The sequence below is a fragment of the Lagenorhynchus albirostris genome, chromosome 8 (genome assembly GCF_949774975.1).
Source record: "Lagenorhynchus albirostris chromosome 8, mLagAlb1.1, whole genome shotgun sequence".
Taxonomy (NCBI): domain Eukaryota; kingdom Metazoa; phylum Chordata; class Mammalia; order Artiodactyla; family Delphinidae; genus Lagenorhynchus; species Lagenorhynchus albirostris.
Genome location: NC_083102.1, coordinates 36,172,461 through 36,189,066, shown reverse-complemented (window position 1 = coordinate 36,189,066; position 16,606 = coordinate 36,172,461). Strand labels below are relative to the sequence as shown.

The 16,606-nt window shown below is 37.3% G+C and overlaps 1 protein-coding gene across 3 annotated transcripts in view; it reads right to left on the bottom strand.

Moving 5' to 3' along the window:
* TMEM168 (transmembrane protein 168) overlaps positions 1–16,606 on the bottom strand; it is a 49,255-nt gene that overhangs the window by 11,363 nt on the left and 21,286 nt on the right. For all 3 annotated transcript variants that reach the window (XM_060156821.1, XM_060156823.1, XM_060156822.1), the window contains exon 3: positions 1,651–1,793. In XM_060156821.1, coding sequence (XP_060012804.1) covers positions 1,651–1,793 — 143 coding nt within the window. The remainder of the gene's footprint in view (positions 1–1,650; positions 1,794–16,606) is intronic.

The following is a 16,606-nucleotide window of genomic DNA, read 5'->3' as shown; positions in this document are numbered from 1 at the left end:
GTTCAAGCCCTGGTCTGGGAAGATCCCACATGCCACGGAGCAACTAAGCCCATGTGCCACAAGTACTGAGCCTGCACTCTAGAGCCCGTGAGCCACAACTACTGAGCCCACGCACTGCAACTACTGAAGCCCGCACACCTAGAGCCTGTGCTCTGCAATGAGAGAAGCCACCGCAATGAGAAGCCCGCGCACTGTAACAAAGAGTAGCCCCTGCTCGCCTCAACAAGAGAAAGCCCAGGTGCAGCAACGAAGACCCAACGCAGCCAAAAATGAATACATAAAATAAATTTATTTTAAAAAAATTATTACTATTTAGGTCCACTGCCTTATATACTACTGAATACTAACTGAAGACTTAGACCTGATCCTGGAATACATGTAAAATGGTACTTTAGTAAAGATAATAAACCAAGTCTTAAAACTAGCAGAATCAAATCAATATTGAGGGAGAAAAAAATCGTAACTCTTATCCAGAAAAGAGATTTCTAGTAGGAATTTTGAAAACTTTATATTTTGCTTCATGTATTATCAATACTATTCTATTAATTCTATAAAAGTTTTCATTAAAAGAACAAAACATTTTGTCCCTATCTGTATCATTTAACAGCCACAAAACAGCAAAAGAATAAAGCAATGCATAATCAAAAATTATAACAGAATAAAAATCTAACTGTGCAAATTACTACTTCCACATATTCTTCCTGCAGAGTTGTCATATCTTACTTTATGTGATCCTTCTAAACTTATTTCTTTTACTTCTCATGAGAATCTTCAACTTATATATCAAGTCTTTAATATGGAGGAAATATTTACTATGTGTTTTTATGTCAAATATTTGAAATCAGATAAAAACTTAATTTCAAGCCCTCTCCCACCCCTGGCCAAGGAAAGTATGATGACTGCTTGGTCAACAGAATTCATTAATGGCAAGGAACTATTTTTTTCTACTTCAAAGGTACTTAACTACAAAAGAAAAACTAAAATTTGGCAATATTTACAGACTGAAACAGGTTTGCCATACATTTGGGGTCAAAAATATTTCCAAATAAAACTGCAATCAAACACTTCACTGCCAATGTTTTTGAATTCGTGGTATTTGTATGACACTTTCTAGTAGTGTTTTTACATTTATAGTCTCATTAGCTCTTCATAACATTTCTCTATATGGGCAGAATGGTATTGTTTGCATTTTAGATAAAGACACTGAGGTCCAGAGAAGTTATGATCTGCCTAAAGTAACACAGAACTAGAATTTAGAACGCTGAGGTCCAGTGTACATTCTATTATACTTCACCATGTTGTTTCACATTTTCTTAAACAAGATATCCCTCTCTAAAGAAAGGGCAGGAACTTTACTTAGAAAATCCATTCATATTTTATGAAAATCCATTCATATTTTATGATTTTTAGCTAAAATAAAAGCTAATCACATTTATCAAAAATAAAATTTTAATTGAACCCTGAAGATTATATTATTACTCAGAGTAGATAAAGGTTTTTAAACATTTGGGATAAATGGAAAATAAAAAAGCAAGAGTATTATACTTTGAGAATATTATAGTTTTGAAAATATGAGCTATCATCTTATACCAATATTAGCAAAATATTAAGAGTCAAGTAGCTATTACTTATTATACTAGGTTACTGTACCTGCAGAAGTTGGTGGGAATCACAATAGCATATCCAACAGATGTTCCTCCTAAACAGTTACCCAATTCATGGAAGAGGCCATGAGCCATAGATTCCAATGGCAAAACAATCAGAAACATGCTCAAGAAGATTCCATTTGTTGGCTAAAAAAAATTTAAAACAGCATGTTTACACAGAGTGTGTGACTGAACTTATATATGTGTATATGTATATATATTTACATAAACGCATATTCATTTTTTGCCTCTACTTCCAAAAAGGATAAAAAGGATAATTAATGACCTAAAAATCGTTATAAGTTGAAAGAGACAAGTGTATACATGGATAAGCAATGAACCCTAAATTTACCTCTAAGCTGCTTGGAAGTCATGGCAAAACAAATACAGCACACTGCATTTTTATGATGTGCTGTATTTTTATGATGGGATGTCAAGTAACATCCCACTCAAACTAAAAAACAAAACAAAAATATAACAACACCCTTGATATGACAGAGAAAAAGCCACAAAACAAATCCTTTCCTGTTAAAACCCACATGCTCTAAATCATTTTACAAATAACACACTCATTTACTTTATCAGAAAAGGTACTTCAGAAAGGGCTTTTTTTTCCCCTGTGAAATGTCCAGAAATTAAGAGAAAATCTTAAACTGTAAGCTCCTTAAAGCTATCAAAATGAATTCCATTCTTAAACTTATAACAAACTTTTCCTTTGAAAAGCTCTAGACTATAAATTCAAAACTAAAAAAAAAGTATATATATATATATATATATATATACATACATACATATAAAGACATATATTGAAGACATTTAAGCAGCCTAAAAACAGAATGGAAAAAGGGAGACAGGAGACATATTAAGAGAAGACAAGATTTAAGTAGTATTTGCAATTAAAAGAAACAAACAAAAAATTAAAGGATCCATTTAAATGAAAAGGAAAAGGAAGGATGAGTCACTCAGAACTGACCTATATTTTTACAATACGGATAGTATCCCACATTTTTTGTGTTGCTACTGCACATATTACAGAGTTATGTGTCTATGTGCATGAATACAGTTTTCTAACACTAAGAAGTGGTTCATTTGATCGGAATTTCAATAAAAAAATAAAGTTGACTCCGATAATGGAAAAATGGATATAATGCCCTATTTTTGGTACATTCTGTGTTATCAGTTACATAAATAATACAGTACATGCTCAATTTAGAAACAATAGAAAATACAAATGAGTAAAACTATGATTAGAATAATTCCAAGTACCATCACCCACACACAGCTAACTTTTTAAAATATGTTCAGACATCATACAATATATATAAATATTCACAAATATTTAGTTTCTTACCAAAGTGCAATGATATATAATGTTCTGCAAACTTTTTAATATGTTAAAGCCCATTAATGTAATTCTAAATTATTTGTAAATATCAAATGGCATTACTATCATATTTATAAAATTTTAATTAGCTGATCTCCTATTTGTTGTATTTAGATTCCTTTTAATTTTCCCCTATGATAAACAAAACCAGAATAAGTATGGAGTTCTCTGATTATTACTTATGTTAAATACCTTTGATCATTTTGGTTTCATCTTTGGTGAAGCATTTTGCCACCGGGCTGCCTTTCTGTCACTGATTTACAGTTTTATTTTGCTCTCAGTATATTTTAGATAAAAGTCTTTAGTTGGATACAAACAGATGGAGAGATATACCATGTTCTTGGATTGGAAGAATCAACATTGTGAAAATGACTCTACTACCCAAAGCAATCTACAGATTCAATGCAATCCCTATCAAACTACCAATGGCATTTTTCACAGAACTAGAACAAAAAATTTTACAATTTGTATGGAAACACAAAAGACCCCAATAACTAAAGCAATCTTGAGAAAGAAAAATGGAGCTGGAGGAGTCAGCCTCCCTGACTTCAGACGATACTACAAAGCTACAGTAATCAAGACAGTATGGTACTGGCACAAAAAAAGAAATATAGATCAATGGAACAGGATAGAAAGCTCAAAGATAAACCCATGCACCTATATGACAAAGGAGGCAAGAATATACAATGGAGAAAAGACAGCATCTTCAATAAGTGGTGCTGGGAACACTAGACAGCTACATGTAAAAGACTGAAATTAGAACACTTCCTAACATCATACACAAAAATAAACTCAAAATGGATTAAAGACCTAAATGTAAGGCCAGACACTATAAAACTCTTAGGGGAAAACACAGGCAGAACACTCTAGGACATAAATCACAGCAAGATCCTTTTGACCCACCTTCTAGAGAAACGGAAATAAAAACAAAAATAAACAAATGGGACCTAATGAACCTTAAAAGCTTTTGCACAGCAAAGGAAACCATAAACAAGACGAAAAGACAACCCTCAGAATGGGAGAAAATATTTGCAAACGAAGCAACTGAGAAAGGATTAATCTCCGAAATATACAAGCAGCTCATATAGCTCAATATCAAAAAAAAAACAAACCTAATCCAAAACTGGGCACAAGACCTAAATGGACATTTCTCCAAAGAAGACATATACAGATTGCCAACAAACACATGAAAAGATGCTCAACATCACTAATCATTAGAGAAATGCAAATGAAAATCACAATGAGGTATCACCTCACACCAGTCAGAATGGCCATTATCAAAAAATCTAGAAACAATAAATGCTGGAGAGGGTGTGAAGAAAAGGGAACCTTCCTGCACTGTTGGCAGGAACGTAAGTTGATACAGCCACTATGGAGAACACTATGGAGGTTCCTTAAAAAACTAAAAATAGAACTACCATATGACCCAGCCATCCCACTACTGGGCATATACCCTGAGAAAACCATAATTCAAAAAGAGACATGTACCACAATGTTCACTGCAGCATATTTACAAAAGCCAGGACATGGAAGCAACCTAAGTGTCCATCAACAGATGAATGGATAAAGAAGATATGGCACATATATACAATGGAATATTACTCAGCCATGAAAAGGAGTGAAACTGAGTTATTCGTAGTGAGGTGGATAGATCTAGAGTCTGTCATACAGAGTGAAGTAAGTCAGAAAAAGAAAAACAAATACCGTACGCTAACGTATATATATGGAATCTAGAAAAATGGTACTGATGAACCTAGTGGCAGGGCAGGAATAAAGACGCAGACGTAGAGAATGGACTTGAGGACACAGGGAGTGGGAAGGGTAAACTGGGACGAAGTGAGAGAGTGGCATGGACTTACATATACTACCAAATGTAAAATAGATAGCTAGTGGGAAGCAGCCGCATAGCACAGGGAGATCAGCTCGGTGCTTTGTGATGACCTAGAGAGGTGGGATAGGGAGTGTGGGAGGGAGGCTCCAGAGGGAGGGGATATGGGTAATATGTATACATATAGCTGATTCACTTTGTTGTACAGCAGAAACTAACACAACATTGTCAAGCAATTAATTAATGTAATGTAATTAATTAAGTAATGTAAAGCAATTACTCCAATAAAGATGTATAAAAAAAAGTCTTTAGTTGGTTGTATTGCAAATACCTTTCCCTCTGTGACTGTTAATGCTGTTTTTTGCTTAACTTAAGTTCTTAAGTGTAACATAGTCATTTTGTGTCTTGTTAAATCATCTCCACCCACATAAAAGTCAAGAAGGTATTGTACATTATCCTCTAAAGGCTTTGTTGTTTTGCACTTTGCTTTTAGGTCTATAATCCAAATGTAGTTATTTTTATAGTAACAGTCCAAATTAAGTTTTTTATGTGAACACCCAATTATCTAATTACTAATTATTGAAAATCTCAACCATTCCACATTACTGTGCCATCTTTGTCATAAATCAAGTATTCTGGTATCTACTTTTATACTCTTATGTTCCACTGGCCTATCTGTCTATCCTTTCAAATATTTCCTTTTGCCTACATTTCCTCCTTTATTTCTGGGACTCCAGTAAAACACAGATGATATCTCTCTGTATCCTCAATGAGTCTTATCCTTTTCTCTGTATAGTATTTTCTCTATTTTTCCTCTTTAAGCTCCTTCTTTCATAGCTTCATCTGAACTATATTTTCCAGTTCACTAATGCTCACTTCTCATTTGTCTAATCTGTTAAACTAGCACACTGAATGAATTTCAGATATTTTATTTTCTGATTCTAAAACCTGTCTAGTTCTTTTTCAAATCTGCCTTGTCACTTTCTTATAATTTCTAACTTCCTACCATTATGTATTATCTTTGCTTTTTTTTCAACTTGCTAAGTATGATGGCTTTCTTTGTTTGATAATTCCAATATCTCAAGACTTTTTGGTCTGCCTATTGTCTGTTGGTTCTGCTGCTTCTTGCTCTCAATGCCATGTGAGTGTGTGTGTGTGCGTGCATCTGGTTTATTTATGAGCTGAACACTGTATGCAAAAAAACTATTATATGATTAATTTTGGACCTAGGATAATTATACCTTCTCTAAGAGGATGTTTGTTTCTTCCAGGATGCTGGGGGTTATTAACAGTCTACATATCTTAATCCAGGTTTGACCACTTAATCCAGGTTGGATCACTAATAGGATACAATGTCAGGAGGCAAATTCGTTAAAGGATGTAATGTACATATTAAAAAATATATTTCCGCTATAAACACCATTTCTTCTCATACAACTTATGTATGTCCAAGAGAATTTACATAGTTTGTATATTGGTTGGGTTAATGATGTGAGCACAATTACCATTTTTTGACATAGCTTACAACTTAAAAGATGCAACAATTCTCACAACTATTACTACAGCAACTTCAACTGCTTTTTCAGTTAACTCTTAGGTTTAACGGGTAATCATCTTATCTACAAATATTGATAATTTCATTATTTTCAATTCCTATACCTTCTATTACATATGTTGCTCCATTATAATAGAAAATGCTTTGATCAATTAAACCCTTATTCACATAAAAGTGGATACGGAACTTTTAGATATGGATGGCCAACTGTACTACACCATAAATATAAGGGACTTGAGCAACTGCGAATTTTGGTATTCACAGGGGGTACTGGAACCAATCCCCTGTGGATACCGAGGGAGGACTGTACATTCAAATTATGTCAGCCATTTATATAAAATAATTATTGGTGGGGTGATCAACATGGTGAAGAAGTAGGACAGGGAGCTCACCTTCCCCCCCCAAAAAAACATTAAAAACACATCTCCAAGTGGAACGATTCATATAGAACATCTACTGAACACTGGCAGAAGACCTCAGACTTCCCAAAGGGCAAGAAAACCTCCATGTAACAGGGTAGGACAAAAGGAAAACGAAAAAGAAAGAAATCGGGACAGGGCCTGCACCCCAGGGAGGGAGCTGTGAATGAGAAAAGGTTCCTGAATTTTGGGGAGTCCCCTCACTGGTAGGGAAATCAGCCTGGATGGAGGGGAGCTTTGGAGCCTAGGAGGAGAGTGCAGCAACAGGTTTGCAGAAGGCAAAACAGTCACCTGCACAGAAGGTCATCAGTGCCACCCTGTGCTCCCCTGCTTGAGACGCTCAGCTGTTGGTGAGGGTGGGGGCTAGGTGCTGAAGTACAGGCTTCAGAGGTCAGACCCAGGGAAGGGACCAGGGTTGGCTGCATGGAGACAGCCTGAAGAGGCTAGACTGTGGCAACAGAGGGGGTACTCAGAAGAAGCCAGGGCCTGCCACAGAGGCAAGGTGCCATTGTTGGGGGTGCAGGGGGAGAGGGGTGGGACCACCATTAAGAGCTCCTTTCTCTGTGAGTGCTCCCAGGCAACAGGACACCGCCCACAGGAGCTGTTGGTGGGAGGGGGTGGTGGTGCGCAAGTCATCACTGCCATCCTGGGCTCCAGAGGTGGGCACAGGTCGCCACTATGAGACCTAAAAGCAGGCTGCCCTCACTATCCCAGGAGTGCACGGATAGCAGCCGCCCACAGGAGACCCCCAAGCAGGTGCCAAGCCCTGCCCCCACTGTCCTGTGAGTGCACAAGGGCCGCTGAACCCGCACACCCCACATAAAAAGGTAAAGGCCAGCACACGCTGAGGAAAGAGACAGCAAGCATCCAAACTAAAAGCTGCCCCTCTATTTTGGAAAAGATGGCGGAGTAGAAGGACTTGAGCCCCCCTCCTCCCATAAAAATACCAAAATCACAACTAACTGCTGAACAACCAACAACAAAAAAGACTGGAACCTACCAAAAAAGATATTTTACATCCAAAGACGGAGAAAAATCCACAACAAGATGATGGGAGGAGTGCTTTTGTGACATTATCAAATCCCATACCTGCCAGGTGAACAACCCACAAACTGGAAAATTATACTGCAGAGGTTCTCCCACAAGAGTGAAAGTCCTGAGTCCCATGTCCGGCTCCCCAGCCTGAGGGTCTGGCATCAGGAGGAGGAACCCCCAGAGCATTTGGCTTTGAAGGCCAGCAGGGCTTGAGCGTAGGAGCTCCAGAGGAGTGGGGGAAACACAGACTCCACTCTTGGAGGGTGCACACAGGTTTTACATACACTGGGACCCAGCACAAAGCAGTAACTCCATAGGAACCTGGGCTGGACCTACCTACGAGACTTGGAGGATCTCTGGCAGAGATGGGGGGCAGCTGTGGTTAAATAGTGGGAAGGGGGAGCAAGAACACTGATGGCAGAGGCCCCGGAGAATACTGATCAGCATGAGTTCTCCCAGAGGTCATTGCCAGTTTGGTATCAAGACCTAGTCCTAACCAACAGCCTACAGGCTCCAGTGCCAGAATGCCTCAGGCCAAACAACCATCAGGATAGGAACACAGCCCCATCCATCAGCAGACAACGTGCCTAAAGCTGTACTGAGCTCACAGCAACCTCTAAGCACACCCCTTGACATGGTCCTGCCCAGCAGAAGGACAAGACCCAGTTCCACCCACCAGTGGGCAGGCACCAGTCCCTCCCACGAGGAAGCTTACAAAAGCCACAGGACCAACCTTTCCCAGCAGGGGGCAGACACCAGAAGTAAGAAAAGCTACGATCCTGCAGCCAGTGGAAAGGAGACCACAAACACAGAAAGTTAGACAAAATAAGAAGGCAGAGAAATATACTCCAGACAAAGGAATGAGATTAAAACCCCATAAGAACAACCAAATGAAGAGGAGATAGGCAACCTACCTGCAAAAGAAATTAGAGTAATGATAGTACAGATGATCCAACAACCCAGAAAAATAATGGAGGTACAGATCAAAAAGATACAAGAGATGTTTAACAAAGAACAAGATTTAAAGAACAGAGATGAACAATACAATAAGTGAAATGAAAAATACACTAGAAGGAATCAATAGCAGAATGACTGAGGCAGAAGAACGAGTAAGTGAGCTGGAAGACAGAATGGTGGAAATCACTGCCACAGAGCAGAATAAAGAAAAAAGAATGAAAAGAAATGAGGACCGTCTATAGAGACCTCTGGGACAATACTAAACACACCAACATTTGCATTAAAGGTATCCAGAAGGAGAAGAGAGAGAGAAAAGGTCTGAGAAAATATTTGAAGAGATTATAGCCAAAAACTTCCCTAACATGAGAAAGGAAACACTCAAGTCCAGGAAGTGCAGAGTCCCATACAAGATAAACCCAGGGAATAACACACTGAGACACATAGTAATCAAACTGACAAAAATTATACACAAAGAAAAAAATACTAAAAGCAATTAAGGGAAAAACAACAAATAACATACAAGCGAATGCCCATTTCAGCTATTTTTCAGCAGAAACTCTGCAGGCCAGAAGGGAGTGGCATGATATATTTAAAGTGATGAAAGGGAAAAAAACTACAACCAAGAATACTCTACACAGCAAGGCCCTTGGTCAGATTAAATGGAGAAATCAAAAGCTTTACAGACAAACAAAAACTAAGAGAATTCAGCACCACCAAACCAGCTTTACAACAAATCCTAAAGGAACTTCTCTAGGCAAAAAAGAAAAGACCACAACTAGAAACAAGAAAATTATGAGTGGGAAAGCTCACTGGTAAAGGCAAACATAAAACAAAGGTAGGAAATCACCCCCCACACAAATATAATATCAAAACCAGAAATCGTGAGAAGAGGAGAGTACAAATGCAGGATATTGGAAATGCACTGGAAATTAATAAGAGACCAGCGACTTAAAACAATATTGTACATATACAGACTGCTATATCAAAACCTCATGGGAACCACAAACCAAATATCTGCAATAGATACACACACAAAAAAGAAAAAGCAGGGCTTCCCTGGTGGCGCAGTGGCTGAGAGTCCGCCTGCCAATGCAGGGGTTGCAGGTTCGTGCCCTGGTCCAGGAAGATCCCACATGCCGCGGAGCAGCTGGGCCCGTGAGCCATGGCTGCTGAGCCTGCGCATCCGGAGTCTGTGCTCCGCAACGGGAGAGGCCACAACAGTGAGAGGCCCACGTACCGCAAAAAAAAAAAAGAAAAAAAAAAAGAAAAAGAAATCCTAAAGATAGACATCAAGTAAAAAGAGAATAAAGAAAAAGGGAAGAAAAAAGACCTTTAAAAACAAATCCAAAACAATGAACAAAACAGCAATAAGAACATACATATTGATAATTACATTAAATGTAAAAGGATTAAATGCTCCAACCAAAAGACACAGACTGGCTGAATGGATACAAAAGCAAGACATAGATATATGCTGTCTACAAGAGACCCACATCAGATCTAGGGACACATACAGACTGAAAGTGAAGGGATGGAAAAGGGTATTCCATGCATATGGAATTCAAAGAAAGCTGGAGTAGCAATTTTCATATCAGACAAAATAGATTTTAAAATGAAGACTGTTGCAAGAGACATAGAAAGACACTACATAATGATCAAGGGATCAATCCAAGAAGAAGATATAACAGTTGTAAATATATATGAACCCAACATAGGAGCACCTCAATACATAAGGCAAATGCTAACAGCCATAAAAGGAGAACTCAACAGGAACACAATAATAGTGGGGCACTTTAACATCCCACTTTCATCAGTGGACAGATAATCCATGTAGAAAATCAATAAGGAAACACAGGCCTTAAATGACATATTAGACCAGATGATTGCATTGATATTTATAGAGCATTTCATCCAAAAGCAGCAGATTATCCAGGATTGATCACATACTGGGTCACAAAGCAAGTCTCAGTAAATTGAAGAAAACTGAAATCATATCAAGCATCTTTTCTGAGCACAACACTATGAGATTAAAAATCAACTGTAAGAAAAAAGGTAAAAAAACACAAACACATGGAGGTTAAACACTATGCTACTAAACAACCAATGGATCACTGAAGAAAGAAAAAGAGGAAATCAAAATATACCTGGAGACATGGGCTTCCCTGGTGGTGAAGTGGTTAAGAATCCACCTGCCAATGTAGGGGACATGGGTTCAAGCCCTGATCTGGGAAGATCCCCCATGCCACGGAGCAACTAAGCCCCTGCGACACAACTACTGAGCCTGCACTCTAGAGCCCACAAGCCACAGCTACTGAGCCCGCAAGTCACAACTACTGAAGCCCACATGCCTAGAGCCCATGCTCTGCAACAAGAGAAGCCACCAAAATAAGAAGCCTGCACACCACAACAAAGAGTAGCCCCCACCTGCTACAACTAGAGAAAGCCTGCACACAGCAACGAAGACCCAACGCAGACAAAAATAAATTAAAAACAAAAAAACCCCTAGAAACAAATGAAAACAAAAGAATGACAATCCAGAACCTATGGGATGCAGTGAAAGCAGTTCTAAGAGGGAAGTTTATAGCAATACAATCTTACCTAGGAAATAAGAAAAACCTCAAACAAACAACCTAATCTTACACCTAAAGCAACTAGAGCAAAAAGAACAAGCAAAATCCAAAGTTAGTAGAAGGAAAGAAATCAAAGATCAGAGCAAAAACTAAATGAAATAGAAATGAAGAAAATAATAGAAAAGATCAATGAGACTAAAGGCTGGTTCTTTAAAAAGATAAATGAAATTGACAAATCTTTAGCCAGACTCATCTAGAAAAAAAGGGAGAGGGTGCAAATCAATAAAATTAGAAATGAAAAAGGAAAAGTTACAACTGACACCAAAGAAATATAAAGGATCATAAGACACTACTACAAACAACTGTATGGCAATAAAATGGACAACCTAAAAGAAATGGACAAATTCTTAGAAAGGTACAACCTTCCAAGACTGAACCAGGAAGAAACAGAAAATATGAACAGACCAATCACAAGTACTGAAACTGGAACAGTGATTTAAAAACTTCCCACTAACAAAAGTCCAGGACCAGAGAGCTTCACAGGTGAATTCTTTCAAACATTTAGAGAAGAGTTAACACATCCTTCTGAAACCCTTCTAAAAAACTGCAGAGGAAGGAACATTCCCAAGCTCATTCTATGAGGCCACCATCACCCTGATACCAAAACCAGACAAAGATATGATAAAAAAAGAAAATTACAGGTATCACTGATGAACATAGACACAAGAATACTCAATAAAATACTAGCAAACCGAATCCAACAATACATTAACAGGATCATACACCATGATCAAGTGGGATTTATCCCAGGGATGCCAGGATTCTTCAATGTCTGCAAATCAGTGTGATATCAACAAATTGAATACTAAAAACCATATGATAATCTCAATAGGTGCAGAAAAAGCTTTTGATAATATTCAACACCCATTTATGATTAAAAACTCTCCAGAAATTGGGCATAGAGGGAACTTACCTCAACATAATAAAGGCCATATATTGATTATCAGTCTAAAGCAAGCAGATATAGGAAGGGTTTAACATACTTGAAAAACAGCGCAACCACAAATCAAAAACATACAATAGATTCACAAAAACCAAAAAGAAGAGAATACAAGCATAAAATGAAAGGAAATCATCAAACCACAAGAAGAAGAAGAACAAAGAAGAAACAAAGAATCAACTGGAAAAAAAGGTTGAAATGGCAATAAATACATATGTACCAATAATTACCTTACATGCCAATGGACTGAATACTCCAATCAAAAGACAGAGTGGCAGACTGGATAAAAATCAAGAGCCTACAATATGCTGCCTATAAGAGACCCACCTCAGGGCAAAGGACACAGACAGATTGAAAGTGAGGGGATGGAAAAGTATTTCAGGCAAACGGAAATGACAGGAAAGCGGGAGTTACAATACTCAGACAAAATAGACTTTAAAGACTATGAAGAAAAATAAAGAAGAGCACTATATAACGATAAGAGGATCAATACAAGAAAACGATATTACACTCATCAACTTATATGCACATAATATAGGAGCACACAAATACATAAAACAAATAATAACAGACATAAAGGGAGAAATCAATGGAAATACAATAATAGTAGGAGATTTTAACACCCCACTCACATCAACAGACAGATCTTCCGGAGAGAGAATCAATAAGGCAACAGAGATCCTAAATGATACAATAGAACAGTTAGACTTAATTGATATCTTCAGGACATTACATCCAAAAAAACCTGAATACACATTCTTTTCAAGCACACATGGAAGATTCTCTAGGATTGACCACATACTAGGGCACAAAACTAACCTCAACAAATTTAAGAGTACAGAAATTATTTCAAGCATCTTCTCTGACCATAATGGCATGAAACTAGAAATCAACCACAGGAAAAGAAATGAGAAAAAAAATGACTACGTGGAGACTAAACAACATGCTACTAGAAAACCAATGGGTCAACAAGGAAATTAAAAAATAACTTGAGACAAACGACAATGAAAACACAACCATACAAAATCTATGGGACACAGCAAAAGCAGTTCTTAGAGGGAAGTTCATAGCGATAGAGGCCTTCATCAAAAAACAAGAAAAATCTTAAGTAAACAACCTAACTTACCACCTAAAAGAATTAGAAAAAGAACAAACAGAACCTAAAGTCGGCTGAAGGAAGGAAATAATAAAGATCAGGGAGGAAAAAACAGAGATTCAAGAAACAACAGAAAAAAATCAACAAAACCAAGAGCTGGTTCTTTGAGAGGGTAAACAAAATTGACAAACCTCTGCCCAGGCTCACCAAGAAGAAAGAGAACCCAAATAAACAAAACAAGAAATGAAAAAGGAGAAATCTCAACTGACACCACAGAAACACAAAAAACCACAAGGAAATACTATGAACAATTATATGTCAACAAATTTGACAACCTAGAAGAAATGGACAACTTTCTAGAAACATAGAGCCCACCAAAAGTGAATCAAGAAGAAATAGATAAATGATGTGAACAGACTGATCATTTGAAGTGAAATAGAATCTGTAATTAAAAAAACTCCCTACAAACAAAAGTGTGGGACCAGATGGATTCATAGGCAAATTCTACCAAACATACGAAGAAGAACTTATAACAATTCTTCTCAAATTCTTCCAAAAGAATGAAGCAGGAACACTCCCAAAGACATTCTATGAAGCCACCATCACCCTGGTACCAAAAGCAGACAAAGACATCACTAAAAAAGAAAATTACAGGCCAATATCTTTGATGAATACAGATGCAAAAATTCTCAACAAAGTATTAGTAAACCAAATCCAACAACACATAAAAAAGATCATACACCACAACCAAGTGGGATTCATCCCAGGTTCACAAGGCTGGTTCAACATTTTCAAATCAATCAATGTAATAAACCACAGTAGCAAAAGAAAAGTCAAAAACCACATGATCATCTCAATAGATGCAGAAAAAGCATTTGACAAAATTCAACATCCATTCATGATAAAAACTCTTACCAAAATGGGAATAGAGGGAACATATCTCAACATACTAAAAGCCATTTATCACAAACCCACAGCTAGTAGTATAATACTCAACAGTGAAAAGCTGAAAGCCTTCCTGCTAAAATCTGGAACAAGAAAAGGATGCCCACTCTCACCACTTCTATTCAACGTAGTATTGGAAGTCCTAGCCACAGCAATCAGACAAGAAAAAGAAATAAAAGGTATCCTAATGGGAAGGAAAGAGGTAAAATTATCACTATATGCAGATGACACAATACTATATATAGTATAGTATAGTATAAAGACTATACAGTCTTTATAGTATATAGTATATAGTATAGTATAAAGACTCAACACAAAGACTATTAGATCTAATAAATGAATTCAGCAAAGTAGCAGGATACAAGATTAACATTCATTTATTTACATTAACAATGAAATATCAGAAAGGGAATGTAAAAAAAAAATATATATATACCTTTTAAAATTGCACCAAAAAAAAAAATACCTAGAGATAAACCTGACCAAGAAGGTGAAAGACTTATATGCTGAGAACTATAAAACATTAATAAAGGAAATAAAAGAGGATTCAAAGAAATGGAAAGATATCCCATGGTCTTGGATTGGAAGAATTAATATTGTAAAAATGGCAATACTACCCAAAGCAATCTACAGATTTAATGCGATCCCTATCATATTACCCATGACATTTTTCACAGAACTAGAACAAATAATCCCAAAATTTATATGGAACCATAAAAGACCCAGAATTGCCAAAGCAATCCTGAGGGGAAAATAAAAACAAAGTAGGAGGTAAAACTCTCCCAGACTTCAGCCAATACTACAAAGCTACAGTAATCAAAACAGTGTGGTTTTGGTACAAAAACAGACATACAGATCAGTGTAACAGAATAGAGGCCAGAAATAAACCCACACACCTATGGTCAATTAATCTTTGACAAAGGAGGCAAGAATATAAAATGGGAAACAGTCTCTTCAGCAAGTGGTGCTGGGAAAGTTGGACAGCTGCATGTAAACCAATGAAGTTAGAACACACCCTCACACCATGCACAAAAATAAACTCAAAATGGCTTAAAGACTTAAACATAAGACATGACACCATAAAACCCCTAGAAGAGAGCATAGGCAAAACATTCTCTGACATAAATCGTACCAATGTTTTCTTACGTCAGCCTCCCAAGGCAAAAGAAATAAAAACAAAACTAAACAAATGGGACCTAATCAAACTTACAAGCTTTTGCACAGCAAAGGAAACTATTGAAAAAACGAAAAGACAAACTACGGAATGGGAGAAAATATTTGCAAATGATGCAACAGACAAGGGCTTAATCCCTAAAATATACAAACAGCCATACAACTCAACAACAACAAAAAACAAACGACCCAGTTGAAAAATGGGCAGAAGACCTTAATAGACATTTCCCCAAAGAAGCCATACAGATGGCCAGCAGGCACATGAAAAGATGCTCTACATCACTAATTATTAGAGAAATGCAAATCAAAACTACAATGAGGTACCACCTTACACATGTCAGAATGGCCATCATAAAAAGTCTACAAATAACAAATGCTGGAGAGAGTGTGAAGAAAAGGGAACCTTCCTTACACTGTTAGTGGGAATATAAGTTGGTACAGTCACTACAGAAAACAATATGGAGGTTCCTCAGAAAACTAAAAATAGAATTACCATATAATCCAGCAATCCCACTCCTGGGCATATATCCAGACAAAACTATAACTCAAAAAGATACACACACCCCAATGTTCATAAGCAGCACTATTCACAATAGCTGAGACATGGAAACAACCCAAATGTCCATTGACAGATGAATTGATAAAGAAGTTGTGGTATGTATATACAATGGAATACTACTCAGCCATTAAAAAAATGAAATAATGCCATTTGCAGCAACACAGATGCAACTAGAGATTATCATACTAAGTGAAGTTAGAAGGAGAAAGACAAATACTATATGATATCACTTACACGTAGAATCTAAAATACGGCACAAATGAACCTATCTACAAAACAGAAATAGGGACTTCCCTGGTGGTGCAGTGATTAAGAATCCCCTTGCCAATGCAGGGGACACGGGTTTGAGCCCTGGTCCGGGAAGATCCCACATGCTGCAGAGCAACTGAGCCCATGCACTACAACTACTGAGCCCGTGTGCCACATCTACTGAAGCCTG